Source organism: Giraffa tippelskirchi, chromosome 11 (genome assembly GCF_054371585.1).
Source record: "Giraffa tippelskirchi isolate mGirTip1 chromosome 11, T2T-mGirTip1v1.2.pri, whole genome shotgun sequence".
NCBI lineage: Eukaryota > Metazoa > Chordata > Mammalia > Artiodactyla > Giraffidae > Giraffa > Giraffa tippelskirchi.
In genome coordinates, this window is record NC_137285.1 from 27406231 (window position 1) to 27419712 (window position 13482).

Consider the following 13482-nt stretch of genomic DNA (forward strand, 5'->3'; position numbering starts at 1 on the left):
ACACATACATATATAACACTAATGTTTACATATATGTGTATGTATTGTTTTATTTTCTTGATCAACATAAAGGAAAAATACCCAAATCCCAAGAAAACACTGACCCAGAAGCATCTTGGCCCACCTCAATGCCCTGGAGCTGGGCAGCGATGCGCTCCTTCTCCTTGATGGACCTCTGCTGGCTTTCCGTCAGCTGGTGGGACAGGGACACGTTCTCAAGCTTTAGGTGCTCCAGAAGGCCCGCCTGGCTCATCTGTCCAACCTTCAAAGAAAAACAACATAGTTTCAGGTTGCTAGACTCCAAACACAAGTCCAGCCTAGTCCAGCCCCTCACTCTCATGGCCTCAGGGTCTCTGCACAGTGCTGGCACCCAGGAGGGCCGTTCCCCAGGACCCCTCCACGCGGGGCCTTGCTGGTGGCAGCCACTGTGACACTTGGGCCATCCAGCTTCTGTGTATTTAAGAGGGGCTAGCCGACAGTCCAGAACTCAGTGCTCATCACCTCTATGACGGTGCGGTCTGTTGCAAGACCTGCATAACAGTTTCCACTGAAGGTGCGTCCCTGAGCCCCTGAGGTGAGGGGCCTCATCTGGGCTGCAGGGACAGCCAGGAATCTACCCATCAAATGAACTGACCTATGGCCAGACACATCTCGGGCCCTGCCCTCTCAATGTCCGATTGTCCTGGACATACCAGGCTGACCCTGGCCATTCCCAGGAAGAGGCACTGGCTATCTGCTCAGTGTCTGACCCAGACCTTCAAGCACATCCCTTTCAGAGCCAACGTGAACGCTCCAAGACTTGTAAGGTGCCAGGGTGCGGCCAGACGTTGTGAGCTTCAGGGTCTAAAATGGAAGGTGCCCAGAGCAAGGGAAAGCATCATTCGCCGGGATTTTATTTCAAGGTAACAAAAGAATAAAGACCACCCTGCATTCTCCTCTCACCTGAGCATTCCTGGGACACATCTATACTACTGGGAAAAGAGGGCGAAAACTTATTACACACCCTAATTAAGGAATACTGAATCGGGGTGCCAAAGGTATTTGAATAAAGCAGCTGTGGTTCTCAAACTGCCATTCCCTTGGAATCTTCCCTTTTTGTCTTCCAAATGCCACCTCTGACTTATGTCAGGACACATAAATCTGGCTTCTTCAAATTGTTTTATGCATCAAAAAATCCACAATAGCTTCAAAACTGCATTGATTTGCAATGATTTATTTCCACCTACGCTGTATGTAAAACAAATGCTTATCTATACGGTCCTCTTTTTAAACAGCACATGTTGAATCACATTCTGTGCTACTGTTTTATAATTGTTTTCATTTAGCAATATATTGTGATAACTTTTCCTGATGAAAAATTAATTTCTGTTAGAAAACTTATAAAAATAAAAATTATCAGAAACTGTACTGCCAGAAAAACCCCACAAATTTTAAAAAACTTCGATTTTGTATATTTGTAGACTATAGATTTTTTTAAAAAGGAGTTGTTGGTGGAGTAAGCACTTCATATCCTCCACTTGAGAAATAAAGTTTCAATGTTTTGAATACTGTAACAAGTTAAATTACAATATTTAATCTGGACCAAAAAAAAAGGGAGGAGATAAAACCCACAGCAAAATTCAGAAAGAAGACAGGCTGACCAAGGCACCATCAGCACCTTCAAAATTGGTCCAATTTAGTCTAAACCCTGAGATTTGAGGCAAAGTGTATTACAGCAATTTGCCTAACGCTCCCGAGTGCTTTCAGAGCACTCTGCAGACCTGGACCCACACCTGCTCCCACTGATGCAGAATCAGGGGCCAACATGCTTGCACCCTAACAACATGGAAAGACAGAGTGAGAGGTGTTTCCTCCTGGTCCGGGAAATGAGTGTTCTCTGGAAGGATCTGGTGATCAGGCAGCTGGAGGAAGGAGCAGCTCCGCTGGGAAGCATTGTGTACCATGCTCTCTGCATGTGAGAAACACGAGACAGGAGGTGGTGACAGGCAAGAGAGCCAGGGTGTAAGAGGTCCCGGACCCCAGCAGGCATGGATTTGATAGATGGGTTCAGACACCAAGCACCCCCCCAGAGGGGATGAGATGGACTAGTCAGAGCCAGGGACACAGGACGTCCCAGAGAGGGGGACTTTAGAATTTAAAATGCACTAGCAGAAGCTGTGTCAGAAGATCACAGAAGGCAGTGACTACACATCATGGGGTGTGAGTTAGACGGGTGGTCAGCAGATTTTAACAAAATCTCTCTGAGAAATATAAATTCAGAAGTCTTTTCAATATGGAGGAAAAGCAAGTGTTTCACATGAGTCGTGCAGTGTGGCCCTCTGACCATGGTAGGGGCCGTACCTGGATGTGGGCCATCTCGCCCTGCAGCCTAACCCGGGCCTCCTGGGCCAGGGCAAGCTGCTGCTGGTACCACTGCCGGACACTCTGCAGGGATGCGATCTCGGCCTGGGACGCCTTCAGCTTGCTGGTGAGTGTGGCGCGCTCCAGCTGCACCTGCTGTAGCTGGCTCTGCAAGGCTGTCATCTGCTGCCGCAGGTCGTGCACTGAAACAGGCAAGCACAGTGCTCAGGCTGCCGCATGGCCTGGGAAGCCTGGCCTCTGCAGAGAGTGGGGACCCGCTGGTTCTGCTTCTCTTCAGCAGTGACGTCTTAAGTGCAAGTGAGGGCCATCCAGGTTGGGGTCTGGTCACTTCTCATCAACTAATAACACACAATCTTGTTTTACATGTGCTTCTGTTGAAAGATACCTGACTTCACTTTCTGTGGATTCGTTAACGCTGAACTGACAGCCGACAGAACCCAACCTCTGCCTGGATGAAGCTTGTCTAACATAAAGATTTTCTCTGAAAAGTGCACCACAACCATCCTGCACTTAGGAACACCAGACAGTGTTGGGGTTTATTGTAAATAGCAAAACCACCCCCCAAAGCACAAAAATGCAAAAAAAAAAAAAAAAAAGGCACTAAATCGACCATAGAAGGGCACTTGGGGAACAAGAAGTGAACTGGGAAAACTGAGCCTTGTACATCACGGTTCTCTGCTCTGCACCTGTCTGTAAACAACCGGAAAGAGCTCTGAGTAAATTAAGTTCAGTGAGTCGATGAATTCACAACTAGGGAATTGGCAAACAGGGAGAGAGACTGTGCATCTGGGAGCTTTCTGGCTTGAGACTTTGGCCTGATGAAGTTTGTGAGTTATCAACAAACCCAGGAACGGTATCCACAAGAAACTCCACTGGTGTGCTGATGTGGTCTACTCTTAACACAGATGACGGCAGGGTCGGCGAGGGGAGCAGACAGGAAATCACAGCACAAACCCAAGTCATAGTCCAAACAAAACCAAATATTTAAAAAATAAATTTCACCAAACACTTAAGAAAACACAATTTTAAATTCCAAAAATTTTATATGAAACAAAAAAAAAATGACAGGATTCATGACCCCTAATCTTGGGAAATCCAACCTCTGCTCTTGAAATCCTTGGAAATGGATGTGCCTCAAAGTTCAGCCTGGCAGGGCTTTAGGAAGGCAACTGGAGTGCTCCCCCTGCACCCCAAATCCCCACCCCGCTGGTGCGGAGCATTCCCCTGCACCCCAAGTCCCCACCCCGCTGGCGCTGCACTGGGTACAGGTCATTGTTGACCTGCTCTGGTCAGGCCAGACCTTGCAACCTGAGCAACGCAGAACTTTTTGAACATTATATTAATTTTCTTAAGGGATTGGGTATCATAAAATGCCCAGAGACTAAAAATAGTCGGCTGTTATATTTCCCAGCTGGTGCTCCCCCCCACACCCCTGCTCCCCTAGTATCAGGATAAAGCTCTTGTGACAGCGGTTTGTCACTCTTTCTTTTATGTGATCAGATCCGAAACCTAGTCTCACAAGTCTTACGACCAAGACTCCATGTGGGCAGACCTGGTCCCATACAGCCACCCCACTGCACCACTCCCCATCTCTCAGGCTCCCAGAGCTCAAGGATGGGGGTGTCATCTATCCAGGCTTCTGGAGGACCAGGATCTGGGCTGACACGCCCCTGGGCTCTGAGTGCCCTTCTCCCGATCCCTAACCCTCCACCCTTCTCCTGCCCTCAGTGCACAGGGAGATGCTGAGCCCACAGACCAGGTTCTTGGTGCCTGGACATGTGTCATTTGTGGACTCTGGGAATGGAGTGTGCGTCCCCAGGATGAGCAGAGAGCATGAGGGAAGGGCCCGACAGGTCCTTCACTTACCACTAAGGCTCCCCAATGCTACTGTTTCATTTGTCTATCATTCCAAAGGGGGCTCCCCTAGGGACCCAGCTAGACCCAAAACCTGAACTTAGGGAGGAAAAAGAAATATTTACTAGTCATTGGTCTCAGTGTTGCTTTTAAATATTCCCAACAGCATGTGCAATGCTGGAATAAGCAGGCAGATCTAGCCCCCAAGCAACAAATGACTGTGGAGGCAGAAAGAGTGGAAACAATTACATCTAATCATCGAGGGTCCAAAGTCCATTTCTAAGACCTAAGCCACCCCTTGATGCGCATGCAAAAATATGCAGAATTCCACAAGTTCAATCAAAGATAACACTCCATTAGGCAAGTGGACACTTCATGTACAAATTAGAAGGGACAATAACCTCTCAGCACATTGATGTGACAGTAGGTAAGTCCCCAGAGCAGACAGGGAGAAGGGGATGACAGAGGATAAGATGGTTGGATGGCACCACCAACTCAATGGACATGAGTGTGAGCAAGCTTTGGGAGATGGTGAAGGACAGGGAAGCCTGGCGTGCTGCAATCCATGGGGTCGCAAAGAATCGGACATGACTGAGCAACTGAACAACAACCAGAGCAGATAAGACGAAACCTCCAGGGGCACAGCCCCTGGGCACCTGCATACAACTAAGGGGCTGACTCAGGACTGCTCACCTGTGTTGTCCTTACTGAGGATGCTTCTCTGCATCTCCTCCACTTTGGCCATTAGTCTCTGATATTGCTCCTCTGCCACTCGCAGGTCACTGTTGGAGGATGCCAGGCTGGCGTTCTTGGCTTCCAGCATGTTCTGCAGGTCAGTCATTGCCTGCTCGAGGTCCCAGCAGGACTGCTTCAAGGTGTCCACCTCTGAACTGAGTGAGTCTTGCCTCTGCTGGCTGCTGTGGCTGTGCTCCAGCTGCGCTTGCAGCCTCGTGTGCAGAGCAGCCAGCTGCGCCTGCAGCTCAGCCTTTTCTTTAAGTGCCTGGAGAGACCCACAAACAGCCACTCTGACTTTTGGAAAAATAAGTCACTTCCACCCTGCCTAATAGGAGGGCTGCTAAAACTCAGCCAGTGAGACAAAGAAAAGTGTCCAACAGGTGGCCTTTACAGGAAAGCACCACATTGTACAAAATATTCAGGAACTCCAGCATCAGGAAACCCCAAAGAAGGGGTTTCTCCAACCAGGCCCAGCAAGCAGGTAGGTGGGGTGAAGACAGAATGTGCTTGTTTTCTGCATGGTGGCACCTGAGCAGGCCAGCATGGGGGGAAGGCTCTGCGATCACCTCTCACCCACAAGGATGTTGGAAAACATGTTTGTTCAGAAAAGAAGAAAGTGCACAAGTGGGTGCACACACACACACATACACACGTGCACACAAACACATGCGCACACACACACACAAAGAATACCTGAGAGCTGAGGGATCTCTAATAAATGAAGAGCAGCCAGATTCAAGTTTGGGAAAAACCAAATCCACAGAACACATCAGCTGGGAAAGGGCGCCATTACATGAGGCCTTGAGGGCTGCAGCCAGGGGCACAGAGCAGCCTGAGGCACCATCTGTGCTAGATGGCAGGACCACAGGGACCCCTATCTGATGGACACAGCAGGAAGTGACAGGAAAGGTGGGGCCAGCAGAAGGCCCAGGCGCCTGGAGCACCACAGAACAGACAGGGAGCAAAGGGCACAGACCCCGCCCATCAGCATCTCTCACCCAAAGTCAGGCTATCAGGATATGCATGCACAGCAATTTCAAAATGCAAAAAGGAGCAGACAGCTGCACATCAACATCCAATAGGAGAAAAACAACCTTGCGAAGACAAACAATAGATACAACAAACAGAAGAACAAATACCCAAAGAAAAGAAGTTAACTGAGCAGATGCAATAAGATTTTGTAGTAAGTATAATTAGTGTCTTTACAGAAATGCCAGCAAGTTTTGCATCCATAACAATCCACAAAGATCTTGGCTTGGACACAGCCGAAGAGCAATCAAATTCCGAGAGGATCAGTTCAGTTCATACGCTCAGTTGTGTCCAACTCTTTGTGATCCCATGGACTATGGCACATCAGGCTTCCCTGTCCATCACCAACTTCCGGAGATTGCTCAAACTCATGTCCATTGAGTCGGTGATGCCATCCAACCATCTCATCCATCCTCTGTCGTCCCCTTCTCCTGCCTTCAATCTTTCCTAGCATCAGGGTCTTTTCCAGTGAGTCACTTATTCACATCAGGTGGCCAAAATATTGGCGCTTTAGCTCCTGCATCAGTCCTTCCAATGAATATTCAGGACTGATTTCCTTTAGGATGGACTGGTTGGATCTCTTTGCAGTCCAAGGGCCTCTCAAGAGTCTTCAACCCAACAGTTCAAAAGCATCAATTCTTCGCATTCAGCTTTCTTTATAGTCCAACTCTCACATCCATACATGACTACTGGAAAAACCATAGCTTTGACTAGATGGACCTTTGCTGGTAAAGTAATGTCTCTGTTTTTTAATATGCTGTCTAGGTTGGTCATAGCTTTTCTTCCAAGGAGCAAGTGTCTTTTAATTTCAAGGCTGCAGTCACCATCTATAGTGATTTGGGAGCCCAAGAAAACCAAGTCTATCACTGTTTCCATTGTTTTCCCATCTATTTGCCATGAAGCAATGGGACCAGATGCCATGATCTTCATTTTTTGAATGTTGAGGTTTAAGGCAGCTTTTTCATTCTCCTCTTTCACTTTCATCAAGAGGCTCTTTAGTTCCTCTTCGCTTTCTGCCATAAGGGTGGTGTCATCTGCACATTTGAGGTTATTGATATTTCTCCTGGCAATCTTGATTCCAGCTTGTGCTTCATCCCACCTGGCATTTGCATGATGTACTCTGCATATAAGTTAAACAAGCAGGGTGATAATATACAGCCTTGACGTACTCCTTTCCCAATTTGGAACCAGTCAATTGTTCCATGTCTGGTTCTAACTGCTGCTGCTTAACATGCATTCAGATTTCTCAGGAGGTAGGTAAGGTGGTCTGGTATTCATTCCCATCTCTTGAAGAATTTTCCACAGTTTGTTGTGATCCACATAGTCAAAGGCTTTGGTGTAGTCAATAAAGCCAAAGTAGATGTTTTTCTGGAACTCTCTTGCTTTTTCTATGATCCAACAGATGCTGGCAATTTGATCTCTGGCTCCTTTGCTTTTTCTAAATCCAGCTTGAACACATGGAAGTTCTCAGTTCATGTACTGGTGAAGACTCGCTTGGAGAATTTTGAGCATTACTTTGCTAGCATGTGAGATGAGTGCAACTGTGTGGTCGTTTGAACATTCTTTTACATTGCTTTTCTTTGGGATTGGAATGAAAACTGACCTTTTCCAGTCCTGTGGCCAATGCTGAGTTTTCCAGATTTGCTGGCATATTGAGTGCAGCACTTGCACAGCATCATCTTTCAGGATCTGAAATAGCTCAGCTGGAATTCCATCACCTCCACTAGCTTTGTTCGTAGTGATGCTTCCTAAGGCCCACTTGACTTCACATTCCATGATGTCTGGCTCTAGGTGCTTGATCACACCATCATGGTTATCTGGGTCATAAAGATCTTTTTTGTATAGTTCTTCTGTGTATTCTTGCCACCTCTTCTTAATATCTTCTGTTTCTGTTAGGTCCATACTGTTTCTGTCCTTTATTGTGCCCATCTTTGCATGAAATATTCCCTTGGTATCTCTAATTTTCTTGACGAGATCTCTAGTCTTTCCCATTCTATTGTTTTCCTCTATTTCTTTGCATTGTTCACTTAGGAAGGCAAGTGATCTCTTATCTCTCCTTGCTATTCTTTGGAACTCTGCATTCAAATGGGTATATCTTTCCTTTTCTCCTTTGCCTTTAGCTTCTCTTTTCTCAGCTATGTGTAAGGCCTCCTCAGACAACCATTTTGCCTTTTTGCATTTCTTTTTCTGGGGGATGGCCTTGATCACTGCTTCCTGTACAATGTCTCGAATCTCCATCCATAGTTCTTCAGGCACTCTGTCTACTTGTCACTTGAATCTATTTGTCACTTCCACTGTATAATCGTGAGGGATTTGATTTAGGTCATATCTGAATGGTCTAATGGTTTTCCCTACTTTCTTCAATTTAAGACTAAATTTTCTAATAAGGAGTTCATGATCTGAGCCACAGTCAGCTCCTAGTCTTGTTTTTGCTGACTATATAGTTTCTCCATCCTTGGCTGCAAAGAACATAATCAATCTGATTTTCGTATTGACCATCTGGTGATGTCCACGAGTAGAGTCTTCTCTTGCATTGTTGGAAGAGGGTGTTTGTTATGACCAGTGTGTTCTCTTGGCAAACCTCTGTTAGTCTTTGCCCTGCTTAATTTTGTACTCCAAGGCCAAACTTGCCTGTTACTCCAGGTATCTCTTATGTTCCACAGGAGGACAAAGTGAAAACTGTGTACAACCAAAATGAACCTTGAAACCTTGATAATCACCCCTTCAGTCTGGAGTTTATGCAGCAGAGCAAGCATTCTAGCGTGGGTGCCCTCCCTATATCCCCACAGCACAGGTTACTGAGGGGACAGCCCCCACCCCCTACCCCACTGCCTTGGCCAGACACCTCCCGAGGCCCTTGCCATCTCCCTGCCAAGTACAGAGGGTCAAAGGCAGCTGAACTGATTTACTCTGATTGTTGATAGGAATGCCGAGAATTAAGGGATGGAAAATGATTTTTCAGGCATATGCTAACTAGATAAAGCAAAATTCATATCAGAAAAAGCAAAAACTACTAAAGCAACAAAGATGACAATTTCACTGGGCCAGAAAAAGGTGAAATCCACTCCAAAGATTGAACTGTTATGGACTGTTTGGTCTCTAATAGCACAGCCAGGAGGTATCCAAGGCAGATCCTGACAGAGATACAGGGAGAAACCCCACAGTCAGAGTGGGAAACTAGCATACCTATTTCCAAGGCTGACAAATAAAACAGAGAAAAATAAATGGCTACAGAGGACAAGGCTGTTAATAATGATTAAGCTTCTTTTTAAAGACATGTGTAAAACTTGGTGTGCAGTGAATAGGAAATTGCACATTCTTTCCAAAGACACGGCACATTAGTACATCCATCAAATTTCAATTACCTGACTAGCTTCTAATGATAAAGCTTCCAGCTGTCCTTCGAGTCTCATTTTTTCTTTAAGAACCTGCAACATTTCATCATGAGTTTCAGCAACAGAGCTTTCCATGGACACACTGGAGGATAAAGACAAAAGGATCAGGCGGTGGGAATATAATTGATCATTATCTTCCTTTATGCTGTCATACTCTCCAGATTTCACACCCCTCTGGCTACTCTCCCCTAATTTAAAAAAAATTTTTTTCATTGTGGTGCAGGTTTCTCTCTAGTTGCGGCACTCGAGCTTAGTTGCCCCAAGGCACATGTGACCGTAGTTCCCCGCCAGGGATCAAACCTGTATTCCCTGCTTTGGAAGATGAATTCTTAACCACCTTTTCTAATTTTTAAAATTAGGTGAAGTCCTTAGGTTTAAGCCCTTTCCCTAATTTTTTTAAAGAACAGATAAGTAAAAAGATTTAGGTAGACAGTTAAAGCTCAAACTCTCACCCACAGTAGGGCCTTTTCAGCCAGCACAGGGCCAGAACCCCTTTATGGAGACGTGAGCCCATGTCACATCTATGCAACAAATCCTGGAAAGCAGAATACCTTAACCTTGCAGGTGAGCATTCATGAGACCCAGTTTCTTTTCTAACAAAGAGAGTGTATAAATGAAATGTTAAGGACTGAATGTGGAACTCCAAGGGGAAGGTGGTGTCTTGTGGGCTCCAGCGTCACCCACCTGCTGCAGATGCTATTGGTCCGGCTCCGTGTCTCCCCATTGACCTCCTGCCTCTGTTCTTGGTGCTCGGCTGCTGCAGCCTGCAGGACATCTGAGATGGAGGGGAACTGGCCCAGGGCCCCAACAGCTATCTCCCTGCCGCTGACCACGTAGGGGGCCTCACGCGCGCCCCCAATGTTCTCTGGGATGCCTGGTGTCCCACGGGTGGAGACGCTGCTATAGGAGGAGCTATCGCTCTCTGTCCCGTCAGCCTCAGACACATTGTCTCCTGTCAGGGATGCATTCTCCAGGCGGTTGTCAGCCTCAGGGCACAGGCTGACCTCAGACACCACTGATGTCCCGCTGCCTCGGTTCTGCTTCAGGGAGCCCCTGGTGGAGTCCGGAGCTGGAACATTTCCACCAGAATTCTGAACGTTTGAATCTTCAGTTCTGTAATCAGCCAGAGACCGAATTTTGCTTGATTTGGAACTTTTTTTCTCCTTAGGATGTGCCAGGAGCCCTAAGCTGCCCACCTTCGGCCCCCGAGGGACACTGGTGCGCAGGAAGGAATATTCTTTTGTCATAGCCACGGCACTGGCCCTCGGTAAGGTTTCTGGGTTCAACATGAGTTCAGGATCAAGTGTGCTAAAAAGTCTCGTTTTAGTTACAGGTTGACTGGACTGAGGAGGAAAAAAAAAGTACAAGAATTATGTTTAAAATTGACAAGCAGCATTCAAAAATCGCCACCCAGAAAGGCCATACCAATTACATAAACAGAGCACCCTCCCTCCATGCTCCCACGTCATGGGCCTTCCATTCTTAACCTTACTCCTCCATGTCCATCCCAGGGAAGGTCCAAGCACAGGCCTGTCATGACTGTGACCTGATGACATTTTAAAACACCTATTAGAGCAAGTCCTTCCTCATCACTCCTCCTTCACAAAATTTCCCTGCCTATTCTCTCAGGTTTATTCTTTTAGATAAACCTTGAAATTTTTCTTCAAGTTAAAATATTAGTCCTGTTGAATTAGAGTTAACATAAATTTATAATTACTTATGGGATAATGAGCAGTTTTCCTCCATTTATTCATATCTATTTGCATGATCCTCGACAGAGAAACTTATGTAGTGTTTTACCTAGATTCTAAACCATTTTTGTTGCCATTTTGATACTTAGAAATTATTTTGTTGATACTGTAAATATTATTTTTTCCCTCTAATTTTATAATGGGTCATCCTAGGATAACTACTTTTCATTTTTGTATTTTAAACTGACAATTTCTGAACCCCAATTATTTTATAATATTTTTATAAGTTTATAATAATAGCAATTTTCAGCTGATTCGCCAGCATTTTTCTAAGGTGTTACCAACACCTGCAAATAACAATGTCGTTTCTCTATTTTTTTATTTTTCTTTAAAATAATTTTCTTCCTATTTTTTGCTGCACTGGGTCTGTGTTGCTGCACAGGCTTTTCTCTAGTTGAGGCAAGCAGGGGCTACTCACTAGTTGCGGTACATGGGCTTCTCATTGTGATGGCTTCTCTTGTTGCTGAACACAGCCTCTAGGGCACGTGGGCTTCAGCAGGTGCAGCATGTGGGCTCAGGAGTTGCAGCTCCTGGGCTCTAGGGCATGAGCTCAATAGTTGTGGCACATTGGCTTAGTTGCTCCACGGCACGTGGGATCTTCCTAGACCAGGGATTGAACCCATGTCTCCCACACTGGCAGGCAGATTCTTCACCACTGGGCACCAGGGAAGCCCTCTCCTATTTTTTAATACTTATATCTCTCATTTCTCTTTTTTTTTTTTTAAATGTATCTGTTTATTTGGCTGTGCCAGGTGTTAGTTGCAACACGTGAGATCTTTAGTTTTGGCATGTGGAGTCTTAGTTGTGGTATGTGGGATCTAGTTCCCTGACCAGGGATCGAACCCGGGCCCCCTGCATTGGGAGCACAGAGTCTTAGCCACTGGACCACCAGGGAAGTCCCCTCATTTCTTTTTCTTATATCATTGTGTGAGCTAGAACTTCCCAACTGGCTTTGAGGGAAGCTGAGATGTGGGAAGATGACATTCCTTGATGCTAAATCAACATGACTTTCTTCTACAAATTAATGTGCAGTTCATGTTATTCTATAAAGTTAGTGCAGTCCCAAAGTGGTGAGGGACAAGGTGGGTGAGGAGCATTTCGGAAGGATGCTCGAACACAGCAGCAAGGATATGTGAGTTGGAGCAGCGAGGAAGAGTAAGGGATGTGTGGCAACAGACTGACTGGGCCTCCCAGACAGTTACACACACTATAAAGCTGCCATAATTAGAGCCACAGAGACCGAGAAAAGCAGTAGACGGACTGATGACACAGAACACAGCCCAAGAACTGGCCCAAGTATTGGTGGCGGCACCCCACTCCAGTACTCTTGCCTGGAAAATTCCATGGATGGAGGAGCCTGGTAGGCTACAGTCCATGGGGTCACTAAGAGTCGGACACGACAGAGTGACTTCACTTTCCCTTTTCCCTTTCATGCACTGGAGAAGGAAATGGCAACCCACTCCAGTATTCTTGCCTGGAGAATCCCAGGGACAGTGGAGCCTGGTGGGCTGCTGTCTATGGGGTCGCACAGAGTTGGACACAACTGAAGCGACTTAGCAGCAGCATAGATATTAAGAGAGAACGCCAAAAAGGGAAAAGACAGACTACAAAATAAGCAATCTGAGATAACTGACCAGCAGTCCACAAGATGCTCATTCCTACCTCTCGCCTCCATCCAAGCAAGTGGATTATATCTACATAATAAAATAAAAAACACAACTTATGAAAACTTTTTACATTGTCTCTTACTTTTAGTATAAAAAGAAACGAGGTGAATTTATATCCTTCAAATGGGGAGATCCTAAATATGACATAAACCCTAAAAGAAGTAATGGCAAAGACTGAAAGTTCTGACTGTAAACATTCAAATCCGATGTGCAGGGTCTTCCCTGGTGGTCCAAAGGTTAGGATTCTGAGCTTCCACTGCAGGGGGCTCAGGTTCAATCCCTTAAGATTCTTCCAGCTGAGCAGCAAAGCCAAAATGAACAAAACCAAAAAGCTGACACGTAGCAAAAAATACACCAGAAAAGAAGTCATGGAAAATTAAGAAAAAATTATTTGCAAAAACACTAAAAGGGAATAATTTCCTCATATATATTACCAACATAGCAAAAAGACAAACTGAAAAACAGACAGAGGCTGACAAAGACACTCAGTCAATATGTAAAAAGGTGCTTATTGTTAAGAAGTACTTTTTTCCTCAGCTATCAGAGAACAAAGATTCAATTTTTATTATTTCTAATGCTCCCAAAGATGAGAAGTCTAGCAGTCTGTATATGGAATGTAAACCAGTCCTTATCAGCTAACAAATACACAAAACCTTTTACCCAATAATTTAACAGTTAAGAATTTACCCA

General features: G+C 45.6%; 1 protein-coding gene and 1 non-coding gene across 10 annotated transcripts in view; both read right to left on the reverse strand.

Moving 5' to 3' along the window:
- The window catches only part of GOLGA3 (golgin A3), a 44267-nt gene that overhangs the window by 15880 nt on the left and 14905 nt on the right, over positions 1-13482 (reverse strand). For all 9 annotated transcript variants that reach the window (XM_081544429.1, XM_081544435.1, XM_081544434.1 and 6 more), the window contains 5 exons: positions 10059-10717; positions 9345-9456; positions 4909-5215; positions 2341-2543; positions 125-262 (listed from right to left, as the gene is read on the reverse strand). In XM_081544429.1, coding sequence (XP_081400555.1) covers positions 125-262; positions 2341-2543; positions 4909-5215; positions 9345-9456; positions 10059-10717 — 1419 coding nt within the window. The remainder of the gene's footprint in view (positions 1-124; positions 263-2340; positions 2544-4908; positions 5216-9344; positions 9457-10058; positions 10718-13482) is intronic.
- On the reverse strand, positions 11948-12020 carry TRNAG-CCC (transfer RNA glycine (anticodon CCC)). The gene has a single exon. It is a non-coding gene; the product is annotated as a tRNA-Gly (tRNA).